Source organism: Ctenocephalides felis, unplaced genomic scaffold (genome assembly GCF_003426905.1).
Source record: "Ctenocephalides felis isolate EL2017-DRISC unplaced genomic scaffold, ASM342690v1 CF-g0.4_SCAFFOLD_03572, whole genome shotgun sequence".
NCBI classification, from domain to species: Eukaryota; Metazoa; Arthropoda; class Insecta; order Siphonaptera; family Pulicidae; genus Ctenocephalides; species Ctenocephalides felis.
Window position 1 is genome coordinate 43,844,580 of NW_020539726.1, and position 16,235 is coordinate 43,860,814.

The 16,235-nt window shown below is 29.6% G+C and overlaps 2 protein-coding genes across 2 annotated transcripts in view; both read right to left on the reverse strand.

Moving 5' to 3' along the window:
- Positions 1-16,235, reverse strand: part of LOC113388561 (ATP-dependent helicase brm-like) — a 28,589-nt gene that overhangs the window by 1,038 nt on the left and 11,316 nt on the right. Inside the window, exons 6-11 of the mRNA XM_026625932.1 lie at positions 9,588-9,753; positions 2,776-2,840; positions 2,591-2,725; positions 2,379-2,517; positions 466-655; positions 212-382 (exon numbers count right to left, since the gene is read on the reverse strand). Of these exons, the coding sequence (XP_026481717.1) occupies positions 212-382; positions 466-655; positions 2,379-2,517; positions 2,591-2,725; positions 2,776-2,840; positions 9,588-9,753 (866 nt within the window). The remainder of the gene's footprint in view (positions 1-211; positions 383-465; positions 656-2,378; positions 2,518-2,590; positions 2,726-2,775; positions 2,841-9,587; positions 9,754-16,235) is intronic.
- Positions 11,640-15,873, reverse strand: LOC113387527 (uncharacterized proline-rich protein-like). Its single transcript, XM_026624856.1, has 5 exons — positions 15,818-15,873; positions 15,403-15,486; positions 13,598-13,845; positions 12,251-12,360; positions 11,640-11,657 (listed from the first exon to the last, which is right to left on the reverse strand). Exons 2-3 carry the CDS (start codon positions 15,445-15,447, stop codon positions 13,609-13,611), a joined length of 282 nt encoding a protein of 93 aa, XP_026480641.1. The 5' UTR covers positions 15,448-15,486; positions 15,818-15,873; the 3' UTR covers positions 11,640-11,657; positions 12,251-12,360; positions 13,598-13,608.

Consider the following 16,235-nt stretch of genomic DNA (forward strand, 5'->3'; position numbering starts at 1 on the left):
ATTTCAATTTCCAATATAGTGTGGTAATTGAGACTTATCATTTTAAATTTAAAGCAATTCTACATTTAACATCGCGCATATTATAAATATATATGCATTTGGCGTGAAGAGTAATTTTTAAAAAACAATAATTATTATTTTTAGGTAAACTGTAAATATTAGTATATTATATTATAAAAATTGTAGACATCTAGTTTGGTAATAAAAATACTTTTTATTTTATACCATGTATTAAATACTAACCTGCGCATACGTTCTTTCTCGATACGTTCCTGTTCCTTCTTTTGTTCACGTTCAGCATTAGCATGATAATTCATAACAGCTTTGTTGAGACGACCCAACTTTGCAACATTATTGCGATGGAATTCTTTGAAATCTTTGCCTATAAATAAAAAATACTCGTATTAAATATATATATTGATTAACTTAATAAATAAATATGTTTAACATGTATCATTTTCTTACCATGTTGCAGTACACAAGAAAGAAATTCTTGATGCTTCTGTCTTCGTTTTCTTTCGGCTTCCATTTTTTGTTGTTTCTCCAACTTTTCAGTGGCTCTGGCTTCACGCAGACCTTGTCGTTTGGTTCTTTTGTAAGATTTGACATTAACAGCAGTTTCCAGCATCGTGTCACGTCTTGTACACATATTAACCTATCCAAAAAAGTAATTATAAATAATCTACAATTATAATTCAGGATTATATATCTTATATATAAAAATGTAGCTCTCGATCAAATGATTCGGTAAAACTCGAAAACGGCTGAACCGATTTGGCCAGTCTTAGTCTTGAAAAATTCGTGCTAATCAGTAGGTTGTCGGAAAGGTGAGATTAGTTCAAAATCGCGTAGAAACTTTACATTTTTAATTTAAAAATTTTTGTAGAAGCGTAATTAGAATAAAACAATGGACGGTAGCTAATACGTCAAATGTCGAACGTTTTTGACAGATGATGCTCAATTACGTTTAATAGGATGTTTTACGTGAAAATTATTTAATTATGATCAAATTATAGTGAGTAGTTTTGTTCATAGTTATATTTATACACAAAAACGCCGCAATTGTTACTTGAAACCCAAAATATCAACTGTTTTGAAATGTTAATATGAAAATGCACTTTTTAGCGTTGTAGCATTTTTTTTTGCAAATCATATTTTTCTCAAACACGGTGCTCTGAAAGATCTTATTTGTATAATTATATACTCATTGGTATTTATAAAACATTTTCTAAGTTATATTATTTTTTATTCATGTTATTTCAATTCAGAACCTAAATTTGGTATCGATCAACGGGACATTTTGTTGAATAACATTTTCCCAGTTATAATTTACCAGAATTTATTGAAGAATAGATAGTAATATATGAAGGTGTAAAATAAAAAGGCACCGATGTGCCAAAAACCAGTAAAGTTAGGCATTATTTAACTACAATATTTGAAAGTAGAGGGAAAAAGATGTATAACCAGCTACAACCTTGATTTCCATGACTTTGCTATCGGAAGATAAACGGTAATCTTTCCATAATAAAAGTATTTTCTTCCGTTGGTAGTTTTATAGCATTAGTCAAAAATGTAATTATTTTGTAAAATATCTTTAAAATTAAAATAAGACATTAAACCTGTTAGCCACCTGGCCGAACTAAGTTACCCCTCTAAGGGTAAAAAGGTCTAGATAACAAATTTTTGAAAGACATCAAAAAAGCACACTTCTACAATGATGAAGTAGCTGGCAGTTTTACTGAACGTAGTCAGATAATAGTACTTTTCGAAATGTGTTATTTGTTGTGATACAATTGGTTTGATTATTATAATATAATTCATATCTGCTCAAAGTCAAATTGGACCTTTGTGCCTCGCCCTGCTCTACATAAATATTTTTTATTTAATTTACTTTAATTCATTGAATGTTACTTGAAACTTTTCACAAAGCAGATCAAAGAAGAAATACTTAATTCAATTCCTATCTCTCCTAGGGGAAATTTAAAAATTGTGTACAAGCTCAGTAGTATTATTTACAATTATACACAACATCCAGAATCCAAAAAGAATGTGAAAAACTTGAAACGTAATCAGTAAGTCGAAACACCAAAAAAGACTTGGATTGGATTATGCCATATTCTCTATAGAAAGTGTATGAAACTTCCAGTTCGATTGAATTGACAAAATATAGACAAACTAATGGGGTTTATTGTTTTTATAATACTTCATTGTGTCTAGCATTCAAACAACAGATCCTTATACTTAAAGTATTAATATTTTTGATTCTCGAGAAATTGTTTAGAATATACCTTACTTAGCAAAACTACGTTTGCCGGGTCAGCTAGTATATATATATATATATATATATATATATATATAAATATTATTTAAATATGTACCTCACTGCGCAACTGCCTTTGGAAATTGATGACACGTAAAGCTTGAAGCTCGATTTGAGCTTGTAGACGCAAATCTTCTGGCATAGTAGTCGGCAAGTTGCTCAAAACCTGAATCCTATGAGCTATGCGAGCAGCAACTCTGCAAAAAAAATTCCAACATCAAAAACTGCACAACCAAACAAATTTTACCCTGAGACCCTTTCCCTCCTGACCTGTTTTCCCTCTCCTGCAGCAGCAAAACAGGGTCCAGCCCGACAGGTTTAGCGAGAGTGGTGATCCTGTTCTGTTTCTGTGTCGGAGGTCCCACAGGTTGTGCACCAGGTTGTCCAGGAGCCATCTGTTTTGACCTGGTCCCATCGGCTGATGGGTCCCCATCATTCTTTCTTTGCTGAGAGGCATTCCTGGTTGCATCATTTGAGGCTGGTGGCTGTTTGGAGGTTGACCTGGCATCTGTGGCGGACCCTGGAGATAAAGGTAATGGAATTATGTAATTATAATAATAAATGAATAGTTGAAGTAGTAAATAAGATTTCTCATGCTTTCTATGATTTATTATGAAATTAAGTAAACTTAGAACAAATGTTCTTTATTCTGTTTTAGTGTTTTACGCACTCAACAGAGGGTCTACTGTAATCAATTTTTTCACTCTTTTTAAAAAACTAATTCTCTTATTATAATACAGTTTGAAGTTATAATTTTGTAGCTGAATGTACTTTGTATAGCTTGCTATAAAAAAAAAAAAAATAAATAAGCTATAATTTTTTTAAGTAAAACTTCTTTAGGCGCGACTAGGGAGTAAATCTGTAAAACTGCAAGGGAAGTTACGTTACGCCCGAACCGTTCGTCATTCGCTCTCGATGAAATCATTTCTATACGGGTCGATTGTGACTAGTCGTCGTGTCGAGTGAATAGAGATCAATAAGAAGATCGGAAAGTCATTAGATTTTAAGGTTACATCGTGGTATAAATCTTGATTTAATAAAAAAAATGTCTGAATCAGATAAATATTTTACCTTGTCCCCGTATATAATTACAATGGAAATAATAAAACAAATGAAACATTTGTGCCGTATAAGAAACGTAAGTTCGTAGTTTCTATAAATATTTGGAGTTATAAAAATGGAAAATATTTTTAAAGGCAAGACAGGTATTACATCTGCTCAAAGAATGAGACTGTATCGCCCGCGAAAAAGTAAAGCAAAAATACTAGCAGTCAACGAATGTATGTTAATTTTAATTACATGAAGTTCTTCAAACAATGTGAAAACAATATTTTTTTAAGTGTTGTTTAACAAAATCCACTGCGTGAACGAATATTATACAATTTATTAATCAGCAATTACTTCATTTCGCTAATGAATATTCAAGTCCTAAATGCTAATTACAATCACAAACCGATCATGTCGTATTTGAAGTATAACTTTAATTACATTATTGTTTTCAAATAGCATTAAAAATATTTATATATTCGAATATATATAATATTCGACATTAAAAAATGTGTGCATCGCGAATGTTATCATATTACTAATAAACATTCAAAAGTTTTACTTCAATCACGTGTGAACCTTACGCGCACTCTTTTTTATACTTTTGTAAAAAAAAGTGATTTTTTTGAAAATAAATTTTATAGGATTATATATTATATATTCAAATTATTCAGGTTTATCTTTTCTATATTATATATTTGTATAAATCTTATCTAGAATTGAACCTAGGGGTAAATTTACGTGCTACAGATTGTGACGCCCCTATGAAGTGCGGAAAGAATTAAAATTGAAGTAACGACAAACCGTCCGTGTTTGCGATCTATTTACACTTCTTTTATCTATGGACGCTGTTAGCTAATATTAATAAGGCATCAGAAAACTAATTGCATAAATTTTAACAATTTCGAGAAATTAAGCAACATTAGTTATATAATTATAATAAGAAATGTAATAAATAGTTGCTTAAGCTGAGAAAATAAATGTATATCAAGAAATTAACAATTTTTTGCACAATCTTTCTCAAAAAATCAGCTAAAGCAAACATTATCTATAAATTTCAGAAAAAAATTAAATAAAATATAATCATTCTTCCAGACGATACTGCAAAATTTACATTTTGTGTTAGTAAAGCATAGAACATATAATTAAGCAAAATTCTTACATCCAACATGCAAAATCTGCTCAAGAAATATTTCATAGACGATGACAGATATAAAAAAACATATTTTTAAATAGGTTTTAAATTACTAGAACTTATTCTTACTATTTGTTTTGAATATATTAATTTTCGCTTGCAAAATATGTGCAATGAATTGATATTAATGAATAGTTTTTATAATATTGACATGAAAATCCATCGGCCATTTATTATCTGAACTTTTCCTAATATTTATAATAAAACAACTTCTCATAGGCCTATAATATTTTAAGGTCATCGTTTCTACACAACTCTCATTTAATCAAAAATGTCAGACATGTAAGTTTTATATTCCCCTTGTTAATAATTTCAATAATCGAGCAAATTTTACATATTCCATTATTCAACATATAACAAATAAAAAAAACATGCAAAGCTCTACAAAGGATACAAAAGGACAATAGGATCTAAAAAGCAAGGAGGACCTACAAAGAAATATAATGAGAACCTGAAAATTAAAATATAATTAATTAAATAAATATTGCGGATGCAAAGATTAGAAATCAGAGTATATGGTGAAAGAATTGAATCTGTCTAGCAATAAAAAATATAATAAAACAGATTTTTTCTTTGATTTCAAATTTTGCTACAAGTGTTATTAAAATATCTAGTACAACCTTATATATAAAAATAGAGCAAAATATTATGTTAGGTATGCTAAAACTCAAAAACAGCTGAACCGATTTGGCTAGATTTAGTCTTGAAATATTTGTACTAATCCAGAGATTGTGGGAAAGGTGAGAAATTATTTCAAAACAGTTTAAAAACTTTACATTTATATTTTAAAATGTTTTGTAGAAACGTAATTTAAAATGAAACAATTAATGGCAGATTTTGTTCAATTAAATTTAATAGGATATTCTAGATTAATTTCATTTAATTATAAGTAAGTAGTTTTTCTTTGGTGTTTAATTTATACTCAAAAACCTTCGCAAGTGTTATTACAAACTCAAAACATCAACTTTTTTGTTTGAAATGACAATTTTTGAAAAATATTTATATAAACTCATTACAATGTTCAGTAATATTGTAGATAATTTTATGGCGTACAAACTTGTCGAAGATACCATTCACATCCATTGAATAGTATAGAAGTTACAACCGATTTAATAAATAAATGAATAGTACAAGGGGTCAAATATGAGTTAAAAAGTTTCACTTCAAATATAGGCATGTGGGCTATCAAATAAAAGGTCTCGACGAGCACTATCCAAATATCATAGTAGCAAACAAAAGAAACCAATAAGCTTCCGTGCACGTAATTCATTCCAAATCTGAAGTCTATTTTTGCAATTTTAAACCATTCCGAGTTGCTGTAGTGTGTTTATGAATTAGAAAAAATAATAGATAATTTAATTTAGCACAATTTTGCTGATATATTAATTAATTTTGGACGGACGGTTCAAAAGTTACAAGAGATATAATGACAAGTGGACCAATGGGTTGCAATACAGAGGGTGAAAATGCTATAGGCTTGTAATAGATAATTTTGATTAATAGAAAATAAAAGAAAGTGTTTCCAATAAAACGCAAAAAATGTATTAAAATTAATCCAAGACCATAATAATAAACTAAATAATATATTTTATATTAGTTGATATTTATAAAGTTGTTTATTAATACAATGGTGACAAATATAAAAAATCAAGCCAGAAAAATTATCCTTAAAAGGCTGTCTTAAGTAGTGATTTATAGTTTATTAAATGTTTAATTTTATTAGTTTTTATTTAATGTTATATATTCGTAGTTTATATTAAGTGTTATGTATGTATACAAAGCTATCTATGAACTCTTAATACTCTAATTTTCTCACATATTATTTCTTTAGTTTATAATTTGTATACGTCAAATTGAACTATATATTGTATTATTGCCTTGGGCGTTGAATAAATAAATAAACTAGTGGGGTGGGTGGCATCATGCCTTAAGGCAAATTGCTGGAACTTCCCGTATCGTAACGAAATGTTCGAGGAATACTGAATGTTTTCAAATAGATTATTATAAATATTGTTACATTGTCTAATATTTATAAGAATTATATAAACTGAATTGCAAAGTTAAAATTATTTGTTTAAGTTATATTAGAACTTTAGACAGAATAAAAATAAAATCTGAATTATTTTCGATACACAAAAAAAAATAAAAAAAATTATCTTAAATTATGAATTTTTTTTTCCGAAATCAATTATTTTGTTAAGACAAGCAGAAAGTTCTTTGAATCATTTCAATCGTACGCTTAGTTCTCTCTCAAAAACTACCATTTTTTACATATTTAGCTCCGTATCTTCGAAATGGCTGGGCCTGCCTTTGCCAAAAACTAATAAACACTTCTCCCAATCATTACTAATTGAATGTTTTTTAGATCATTCAAATCGGATACTCCGTTCTCTCAAAAAGTCGATTTCTATTTTCTGCACTATTTTCTCCGTATCTCCGAAACGGCTGGACCTACCTTTGCCAAAAACTAATCAGCTCTTTTACCCAATCAATAGGAATCGAATGTTTTTTGAACCATTCAAATCGGTTGATCCGTGCGCCCGAAAATGTGACTGGAAATTTGTATCCATACATACACACACACACACACACATACACACACACACACACATCCATTATTTCTGAAGTATGCCAAAATGTTCAGAAACCTTCAAAACGTCGAGAAATGTAAAAATTTTCAATTTCGATTTTCGGCCCATTACAATAACTTACCCTACGGGAAGTTAATAAACAAATACGTTTTTGGTATTATTTGCAAAGTAGTCAAAAATTTCGTTTCAAGATTCAAATTGTAAATATAAATACATTTAAAATTTAAATACTCTAAAAAAATATTAAAAACGCTACACAGATATTTCAACTATCATTTATCTAGACAGATTCCCGAATTCTCCTCCCCTTATTACCTGATTCATCATCATAGGCATAGGAGGCGGCCCCTGACCAGGCCCAGGTCCCTGTCCAGGCCCCGGAGGTGGCCCCTGTCCCTGCTGCTGCTGAGGGGCCATTGGAGGAGGCCCCTGCTGAAGAGAAATCGGCGGACCTCCAACATTCGGAGGAGGCGGAGGACCGCCTCTCGAAGGATCGTTCTGACCAGGAGGCGGCGGTCCACCAGGCTGCTGCTGCTGCTGCTGAGGCGGAGGAGGCTGCTGCTGCTGCGATTGGGGAGCTCCGTTCTTTTGTGCGATGGAAATTGAAGGATAACGACACATAAAACCCACAAGAAAGGGAACACCACGTGGACAGATGATAGGAGGACACAGACAAAGACAGACAAAAGTGTTAGTGACATGGTTGTGAGACACAAATGGTTATAATAGGTTGTCAAATATCTCCCTTCCGCATATTTGTATTATAAACCAAGAGCAAAAAAGCGGAAGGGAGATATTTGACAATCTAATAGTTAAATAAATGTTATATTGGGTTATATTATTTACACTCTTTTTTTTAAACGACATCCACAATATTTTTTACGAGTAGACACAAAAGTTGTCACAGAATGAAAGTACAATTTTTTGATGAATAATGTCATCAAACTAAATAAACCAATACAGAAATTATAAAACTACATATTACCAAAATCATAAGACTTTATTTTAATTTAATAATAATATTTTATTTTAAATAGATTTTATTTTAATATTAAAATTGCTGTAGATTTTTTTAAATGGTTTCATTAACCCTTTCGATACAGGCGTCGTCTATGGACGACATTAAAAAACTAGTTGGTATTGGTATTTTACCTTGAGGCAAGTACGAACGGTACTAATTTTTGAAAACTTTGACGAAATTTTAAAGTCAAACGACTTGTAGGGCCGTAATATTTTAGTATGATCTATAAGACTATGGTATCTACCGTCAAACAAAGAATAATAAAATATGTCAAAAAAAAATTAACACTATTACAAGAAAACGGCCCGGCCGATCTTTACCAAAAACCAATCAGGTCGATTCACTTATATATTTTTCGAACAGTTTTTGAATTTTCAAAATCGATTCAGAATTCCGGGCTAAGACGTGGACGAAATATTTTTCACTTTCTGCGATTTGAAAAAAAAACGGCTCGGCCGATCGTTGCGCAAAACTGACAAACGATACTCCTCATCGAGATACTTCTAATAGCTTTTAAGTTTTTGAAATCGGTCCAGCACTTTTTGAGAAAACATCGATTTACGGCAAAAAATCTGTTCACACACACACACACGCACATACTTTTTCCAAATTTGGTCTCATTCGATTCAGAATAGTTTGAAACGTTGAGAAAACAAAATCCGCGAATCGGATTTTTGGGTGAAAAACTTCTCGTTTGGGAAGTTAAATATTGACATCAAAAACTTATCCTAGACTTCTACGTTTGACCTGGGTATAGTATTTAAAAAAAAAAACCTTTGCTTTTATAGAATGCTGCTATGATGCTTTCTTAATTATATTTTACTCCGCATTGGTGCCATCTTTGGACATCAAAGATGTCAACTTATGTTTCTAACTCAGTGTCAGATTATTCTAATTTGTTAATGTAGCTTTTAGTTTCTTGGAATTGTAATTTTTATTTTCAAATACATTTTATTGATTGATCGACTGGAAAATCTTAAAATGTTTTGTGTAACAAATATTTGGATGACTTGCTAGCATGTACAGCAGTGTTAATAAAAAGGGTTTATCAAACCATTTAAAAATTATGTTCAATATATTTAAATAAGCTTACAATTAAAAAAAACAAAGTCAAAATTTTATGTTGACGTTAAAATGTAGATAATTTCTATTTAAATAATATTATCTGATAAACCAGTTGTTAACTATAAATGTATGTGAAATATGAAAGAAATTAAATAAAAATGTAGTTTAACCAATCAATAAAGATTTTAAAATATGTACATATATCAAGTTGCTGTAAAGCAATATGTTGAACAACATGATATATTATTAAATTTAGCGCAAATAATCTATTTATTTTTGTGTAAAAAATAAATGCACATATGAATTCAATTAGTATAGTGCTATATATAACCCCAAGTTGATCATTACCTGTGCAGGAGGTTGTCCAGGCTGTCCAGGTTGGAACGGGCTGCTTGGAGGTGTAGGGCACTGAGGAGGATTTACTCCATCTGGTCTTTTACCCTGGACGGATAACAAAAGTTGCTGGTTCAATGGTTGATTCCTGGCCAACATTCTGTATGCCATTATTTGTCCTCTGAAAGAAAAAATGCACTTGTAGGAATTCCCATTTTTGCAAACAAAATGTTTATTTGGCAACAATTATAAACATAACCTAGTGGTGCATGGCATCGTGCCTTAAGGCAAATTGCTGGAACTTCCCGTACCGAAAACTAAATTTAAAGAGACTTTGAAAAAATTGGATTTTTGAGAAATTTTGAAATTTTTTCAAAAATTCGACTTTTTGAACAAACATAAAGATATATAAAATTTTCCATTTTCGTTTTTTTGCGATTACTATAACTTACCCTATGGGAAGTTAATAAGTTATAATTTCCATCATTGTAAACATGGAAAGTAATCGATCATCAACAGCTATTATGTTTTTTTATATCTTCTTTGATATCCATTATATCTTATACTATGTTCTACATTATATGTTATATATTTTCTTTATGGACAGAAATGCCCACAAATGGCAATTTTCACTTGAGATTGTATATGAGATCTATAAACTATCTACATATAACCAAAAGTAGAAATTTGTTACAATGCTGCTTGATATCAAGCTGACCAAGAATGCGATCAAACAAGAAACTCGTTTGTGCTAGCCCAAGCCCTTCATTCTTAATAATATCAAAAAAATATTCACCTTAGTTGTACGAGCTGATTCTGACTGAAAGGTTGTTTTGAAGGATCCTGTGGACCATACTTAGCACGCAAGGCCAGAAGTTGACCATAACGAGGATCTTCCTATTAGAAAAAATAAAGAAAAATACATTAATATAATTAAAACCATTTATGCTCATTGCTAATTACAAAATATTATAGGTATTAAATAAATTAGATTTAAAATGTAACTATTTTAGATAATATTTCAAATTTTATAATAATATTTATACTTTTATATAAAATACAAAAAGACTGAAAAAAAATATAATAATATACTTTTATTACCATTTAATCTTTCTCCTAAAGTACCCAATAGGCAGAGTTAAGAAACCATTTTTCAAAACAAACATTTATATTCAACTATTTTCTTTATTTAATTTAATTACTATTTTATTTAATGTATATATATATATATATATATATTATATATATATATATTAGGGTGGTCCTTAATATGGACATTTTCAAATTTCCTTGCTCTCAAGAGCTCAAATAGTTCCAAATTGATGAAAAACAATTCTCTGAAAGTTTTAGTCTAGTGCGGATTTCAATCAAACTTCGTATGGAAATAGCATGGAAAAAATTTTGAAAATTTAAAAAGAAAATTTTAGGTATAACTTAGCGACAAATGAATGAGTGAGAGTTAAATTTTTGAAAAATTTTCCATGCTATTTCCCCACAAAACTTTGATTGAATTGCGCTCTATCTAAACGTTAATATTAAGAGCTAAAATTTTCAGAGAATTGTTTTTTATTATTTGGAACCATTTGAGCCCCTGGGAGCAAGGAAATTCGAAAATGTCCATATTAATCTAGCCTCCAGGACCACCAAATCCACCCTAATATAAATATAAATATATATATATATATATATATATATATATATATATATAATCCTATCATTTATTACCTGTAATCCTTTCTCCTCCATAGTATCAATAGTCCTCTGCAAAGCACTCAAATTCTCCTGTCCCTGCGGAGGTGGAGGGCCCCCTTGAGGAGGAGGCGGTCCGCCGCCCTGTTGTGGTGGCATGGGACCACCTCCTTGTGGTGGCATCGGTGGTCCTTGCATTTGTTGCTGTGGTGGACCTCCTGGCCCAGGAGGTCCTGGCGGTCCCTGTTGTTGAGGTGGTGCATTTGGTGGCCCTGGAGGCATACCGGGAGGCGGTTGCTGGTGGTGCGGAGGCGGCGGGCCGTGTTGCATGGGCGGACCTTGTCCTTGGGGAGGTCCTTGTGGAGGTGGAGGACCTATTGGTCCTGGACTTGGCCCCTAGATAAAAGATAGATAAATATTTTTTTTAAAGCAGAATAAAACTAAATAAATAAACTAAAAAATATCTGACAATTTGGTCCATGTCCAATGATCATTTTTGATTGCCAATTGGCATTTTTTTAACTTCACGAAGGGTTAATTATATCTATTTATTTATTATTTATTCATAAGCAAGCCGTAATCAATAATAATTGTATGGTGATGTAATTTATAGAATGATAATAAACAAAATGATCAAGAAAGCTTGAAACAGTTAGAAATATTAGAGTTGAAAATTTAATATGTTATTAAATATATTTATGTTTTTTTTCAGAATTTTAACACTACGTTTTTTATTTTTAAGCTCAACTTTTTAATATGTTGTGTACAAAATGATTTTCAATCAACAATATTTTAAATTTTATTTACAATCTTATAAATACAATCTTTCGCTATTTAACAATTTCTAAAATTCTGAAGAAAGCTGAAGAAATTTATTAATAATAAAACTCAAATCTCTTGATAATAATAATATTCTCTCAACTGTACTGAACTGTTAATTTCAAAATATAATATTAAATTTCTATAATTATAATTTAACATATAATTACCTGATTAGGATGTTGAGGCATCGGATGATAGCCCATAGGTGGTCCTTGAGGCGGCATGCCGTGCATTCCTGGATGAGGTTGTCCCGGACCCATTGGACCGCCAGGATGACCTGTAATAATAATAATAATAATTGTAAAATATATGGGTAAATACATTTCTTGAATTTTGTTACCAATATGATTGTAAAAAAAATTAATTTAAAAATCATAAAAAACACAAATATAATTCTATACAAAATATTATTAATGTATTTATATAAAATTATTTTTATATAACTGTTCTCATAATATATATATATATATATAATATATATATATATATATCATATGTAAAATTATTCTGTAGTGTTGTATGAAAGGATAACCCTCCTAAACGATTAGTCAAATTTGATAAATCTTTCTGAAGTTTGTTAAGGATTTTTTTTTAGAATTTTTGAATTATAGAAATATAATTAGATTGCAGAATTAAATAGAAAATATTACAAAACAATGCTTATCATTGTTTGGCATTGAAAATATTCAAGGCATTGCTTGGCTTGGAAAACAAATGAAAACTGTCATCTGCCAAACATTTCAATTCACTTATAGGCTAGGACAATATTAAAATATAATATATATATGATCATGAATAGGAAAAATTGAATGTCTACATTATTATTGCCAAAAAGCAGATGAGATGAGCCAGAAATTAAAAATAATATAAGATGTAGTCAACAGTTCATATGTTTGGCAGATGAAATTATATAATTCAGTTTAATAAATAACGCAATAAGTCCACAATTGCATATACATTATTTTTTTAAACTAATGCATTTCCATTTTGGTTTACTTTACTAAATTATTTAACAATACAAAAAAATATTTAGCAAATTGATCTAGACTGAATAGTGCACATAAGAACTGGATTTTACAAATTAATTCACCTAAGATTTGAACATAAACAATAATGTTTATTAAATTATTAGTAAGAAAAATGTACTCTATAAATTATAATTGCCAAAAAGCAACTAATATATCGTATGAGATTATAAAAATTATAGACTGAATTGTTGAAACAATTATGTTGTGTGATAAAATCAAATGTTTATTCCAAAATCAAATATTTATTCTTTTACCACAGATACTATATTATTTTTTTTCTAAATTTCATATACTTATGTTAAGGCCATAAATGAATCACAAAGGCAGGACATCAAATAGGGCATTAAATAGTATAGGACAGGATATTGAAAATTTGAAACATTTGAATCGTAGACGTGGGTGCAGGACAATGTCTGCCGGGTCATCTAGTATATATAAAAAACAATATTAATTATTTATTTGTCTATTTATAATTCTGTTATTTTCCTGGTGGCATATTAGGATGCTGAGGAGCTCCGAACTGTTGTGGATGTGGTGGAACCATATGTCCTCCATTTGGAGTGGCCCTTGCGGTCCCATTCCATTTGGTCCCATTTGTTGTGGAGGTAGCCCCTGCTGTTGCGAGGCCCTTGTTGCTGTTGTTGCTGCGGTGGTGGAGGACCTTGGCTGTAAGGACTGTGAGGAGAAGGCGGTGGTGCCGGACTTTGTGAGGGAGGTCCCATAGGACTTGGTGCCTGGTAAAAAAAAAATATAATAAAAATTGTATGATTTACTAAGTAATGTAATGTATATATATTAAATTATAAATGTATGGAGCAAATTAGCCCCAAGTTAGATTGAGCATGTTATGAGTTTATATACAAAAACAAAAGTGTACAAAAATATCGATTTCTAATAAAATCATCATTCAATTGTTAAGTATTGATTTTTAATTAAAACCACTTAATTATCAAAATAAATAACTCGAAGCATTAATACAGACATTGTAAGCACAACCATAAAATGAACAAAAAGATATTTATGGAAATGCTCTCCAGTATATGAAATGTTATTTCTGTATTTTATATTAAATAAAAATGAACAAACTTCATCAATTATCATGTATGATAATAATTTATATAATGATCATTAAGTTCATAAGATTCCTTAAAAATTGCATAAGATTATCAATTCAATTCAATTTTTATTAAATGGATTATTAAAATTTTACAAACTCGACAGAAGTTTGGTAAAATCAACTGAACTACTTAAATACTGTTTTTTTTCATAAAAGATATTAACATGATTGTCTTAATAAAAATAATTAATCAAACAAAGATTCTTCGTGCCAAGAATAAGGCAAAAATATATTTCAAATTCTTTATTCATAAATAATATTTGTATAATGTATATTCAGATAGAAAGTTTTATTTTAAATTGGATAATTTTCTATATTAAAATGGAATTATACTGTGATATTAGATTTTACGATTTCTTTAATTTTGATAACTTTCTTTCAACCCTTTTATAAGAATAAAATAGAATAAATTTATTTATTAGTTTATATTTACTAATAACTTATCCACCGTAAAATATATATTAGCATAAAATCGAAATATTATGCATTATTATCTAAAACTCTATATAATATCTGAACCCGGGAGGCTCATTCCAATTCCCTCAACATGCCCGGTAAAAAAATATAAAAAATATATATTTATACATAAAAGACATTGTATATATTCTCTTGGATTAAACCAACAATAGAACATATTATTATAACAAACATTTAGCTTGAATTAGTGCTTCAAACTAAGCATAAGCTACTTAAATATGAAAATTACAATTGTCGAAGCACAAAATAGTTTTATCAATATAAAACAATTACAGCAGAACCTCGATTATTCAGACCTCGGTTATACGGATTTGCGATTATCTGGACTACCAACAGTGACTAATTTATATGCATGTACATACCTACAATTGTAATTTTTGCATGATTAATTCTGCAGTTTAGTATATGTATGTAATGTAATCTAAGAAAAAATATATGTACATACATAACAAAGTTTCAATTTCTTAATAAACATTATTTTTGTTGATATCTATGTATGTATTTGTTATTTTTAATAAAAACACAACATTATTCTTCATACTTTCGATTATCCGGATGCCTCTATCGACAACAATTAGTCTGGTTAATTGAGGTTCTACTGTATATGTGTAAACTAACAAGTAATTCATTACCATCTAGAAATTTCCTAACCATTTATTATTTTAAGATCTTTTTATATATATAATTTATCATTTACCTGAGGAGGCGGCATAGGGCTGCTTTGGGGCGAAGGGCTCGCCATGATTTTATTTACTTCAATTCAGCTTTATATCAATATAATCTACAAGTGGAAAAAAACATTTAGAGTTGCATCCATAATGTCATCATTAAAAAGAACTTTCAACACTACTAATAAAAACTTGATGTATATATAATTTTAGCTATTGCAACAAGTATTTTTAGCCAATATTGATTGTGCATTTAATCGAGATATATATGTATATATAAATATATATCTGCATTAGGACGCTTGTATATGTCTCCACGTAACACCTTGATAATTATAAATAGGGTGTCTCGAGTATTAAAAATACGCACAAATTTACGCACTACGTCTACTACATTTCTTAACGTAAATCTTAAGTTTTACTATGTAATTCATTAATTATTACCATTTTTTACTACACAAGAAAATAGCACTACAAGCGTAAATTTCAATACAATGGAGAAGCCGCCATTGACAAGCGATTTGTGAACAAGTTCATACTGGAGTAGAGATTCTCAAACGTTTTTCAAATATAAAAATATTATTTCAAACTTTTATAAGTGATTATTGAAAATATAAATATGAATAATTATATATTTTAATTTAATTTATAATTGAATACTTGAACAGTACAGTGTCAATATGGTTTTGGAATATCACAATAATTATTTGGGGTTAAAAGTTAAGAACCACTGGGCGAAACCAATATGTCGCGCCATGTTCAAAATATCACAACAAAAAGTTTTGAAAATGTTGTGTTATTAATAAATTTACATTAATATAGAATTAAAGTGTTGATTTAATTTATTGTATCATTGTTAGTG

Coding starts and splice junctions, on each gene's coding strand:
- LOC113387527 (XM_026624856.1), bottom strand. CDS start 15,447: ATGGCGAGCCCTTCGCCCCAAAGCAGCCCTATGCCGCCTCCTCAG. Junction 13,846..15,402: donor GCCCTATGCCGCCTCCTCAG/GTAAATGATAAA, acceptor TTTTTTTACCAG/GCACCAAGTCCTATGGGACC.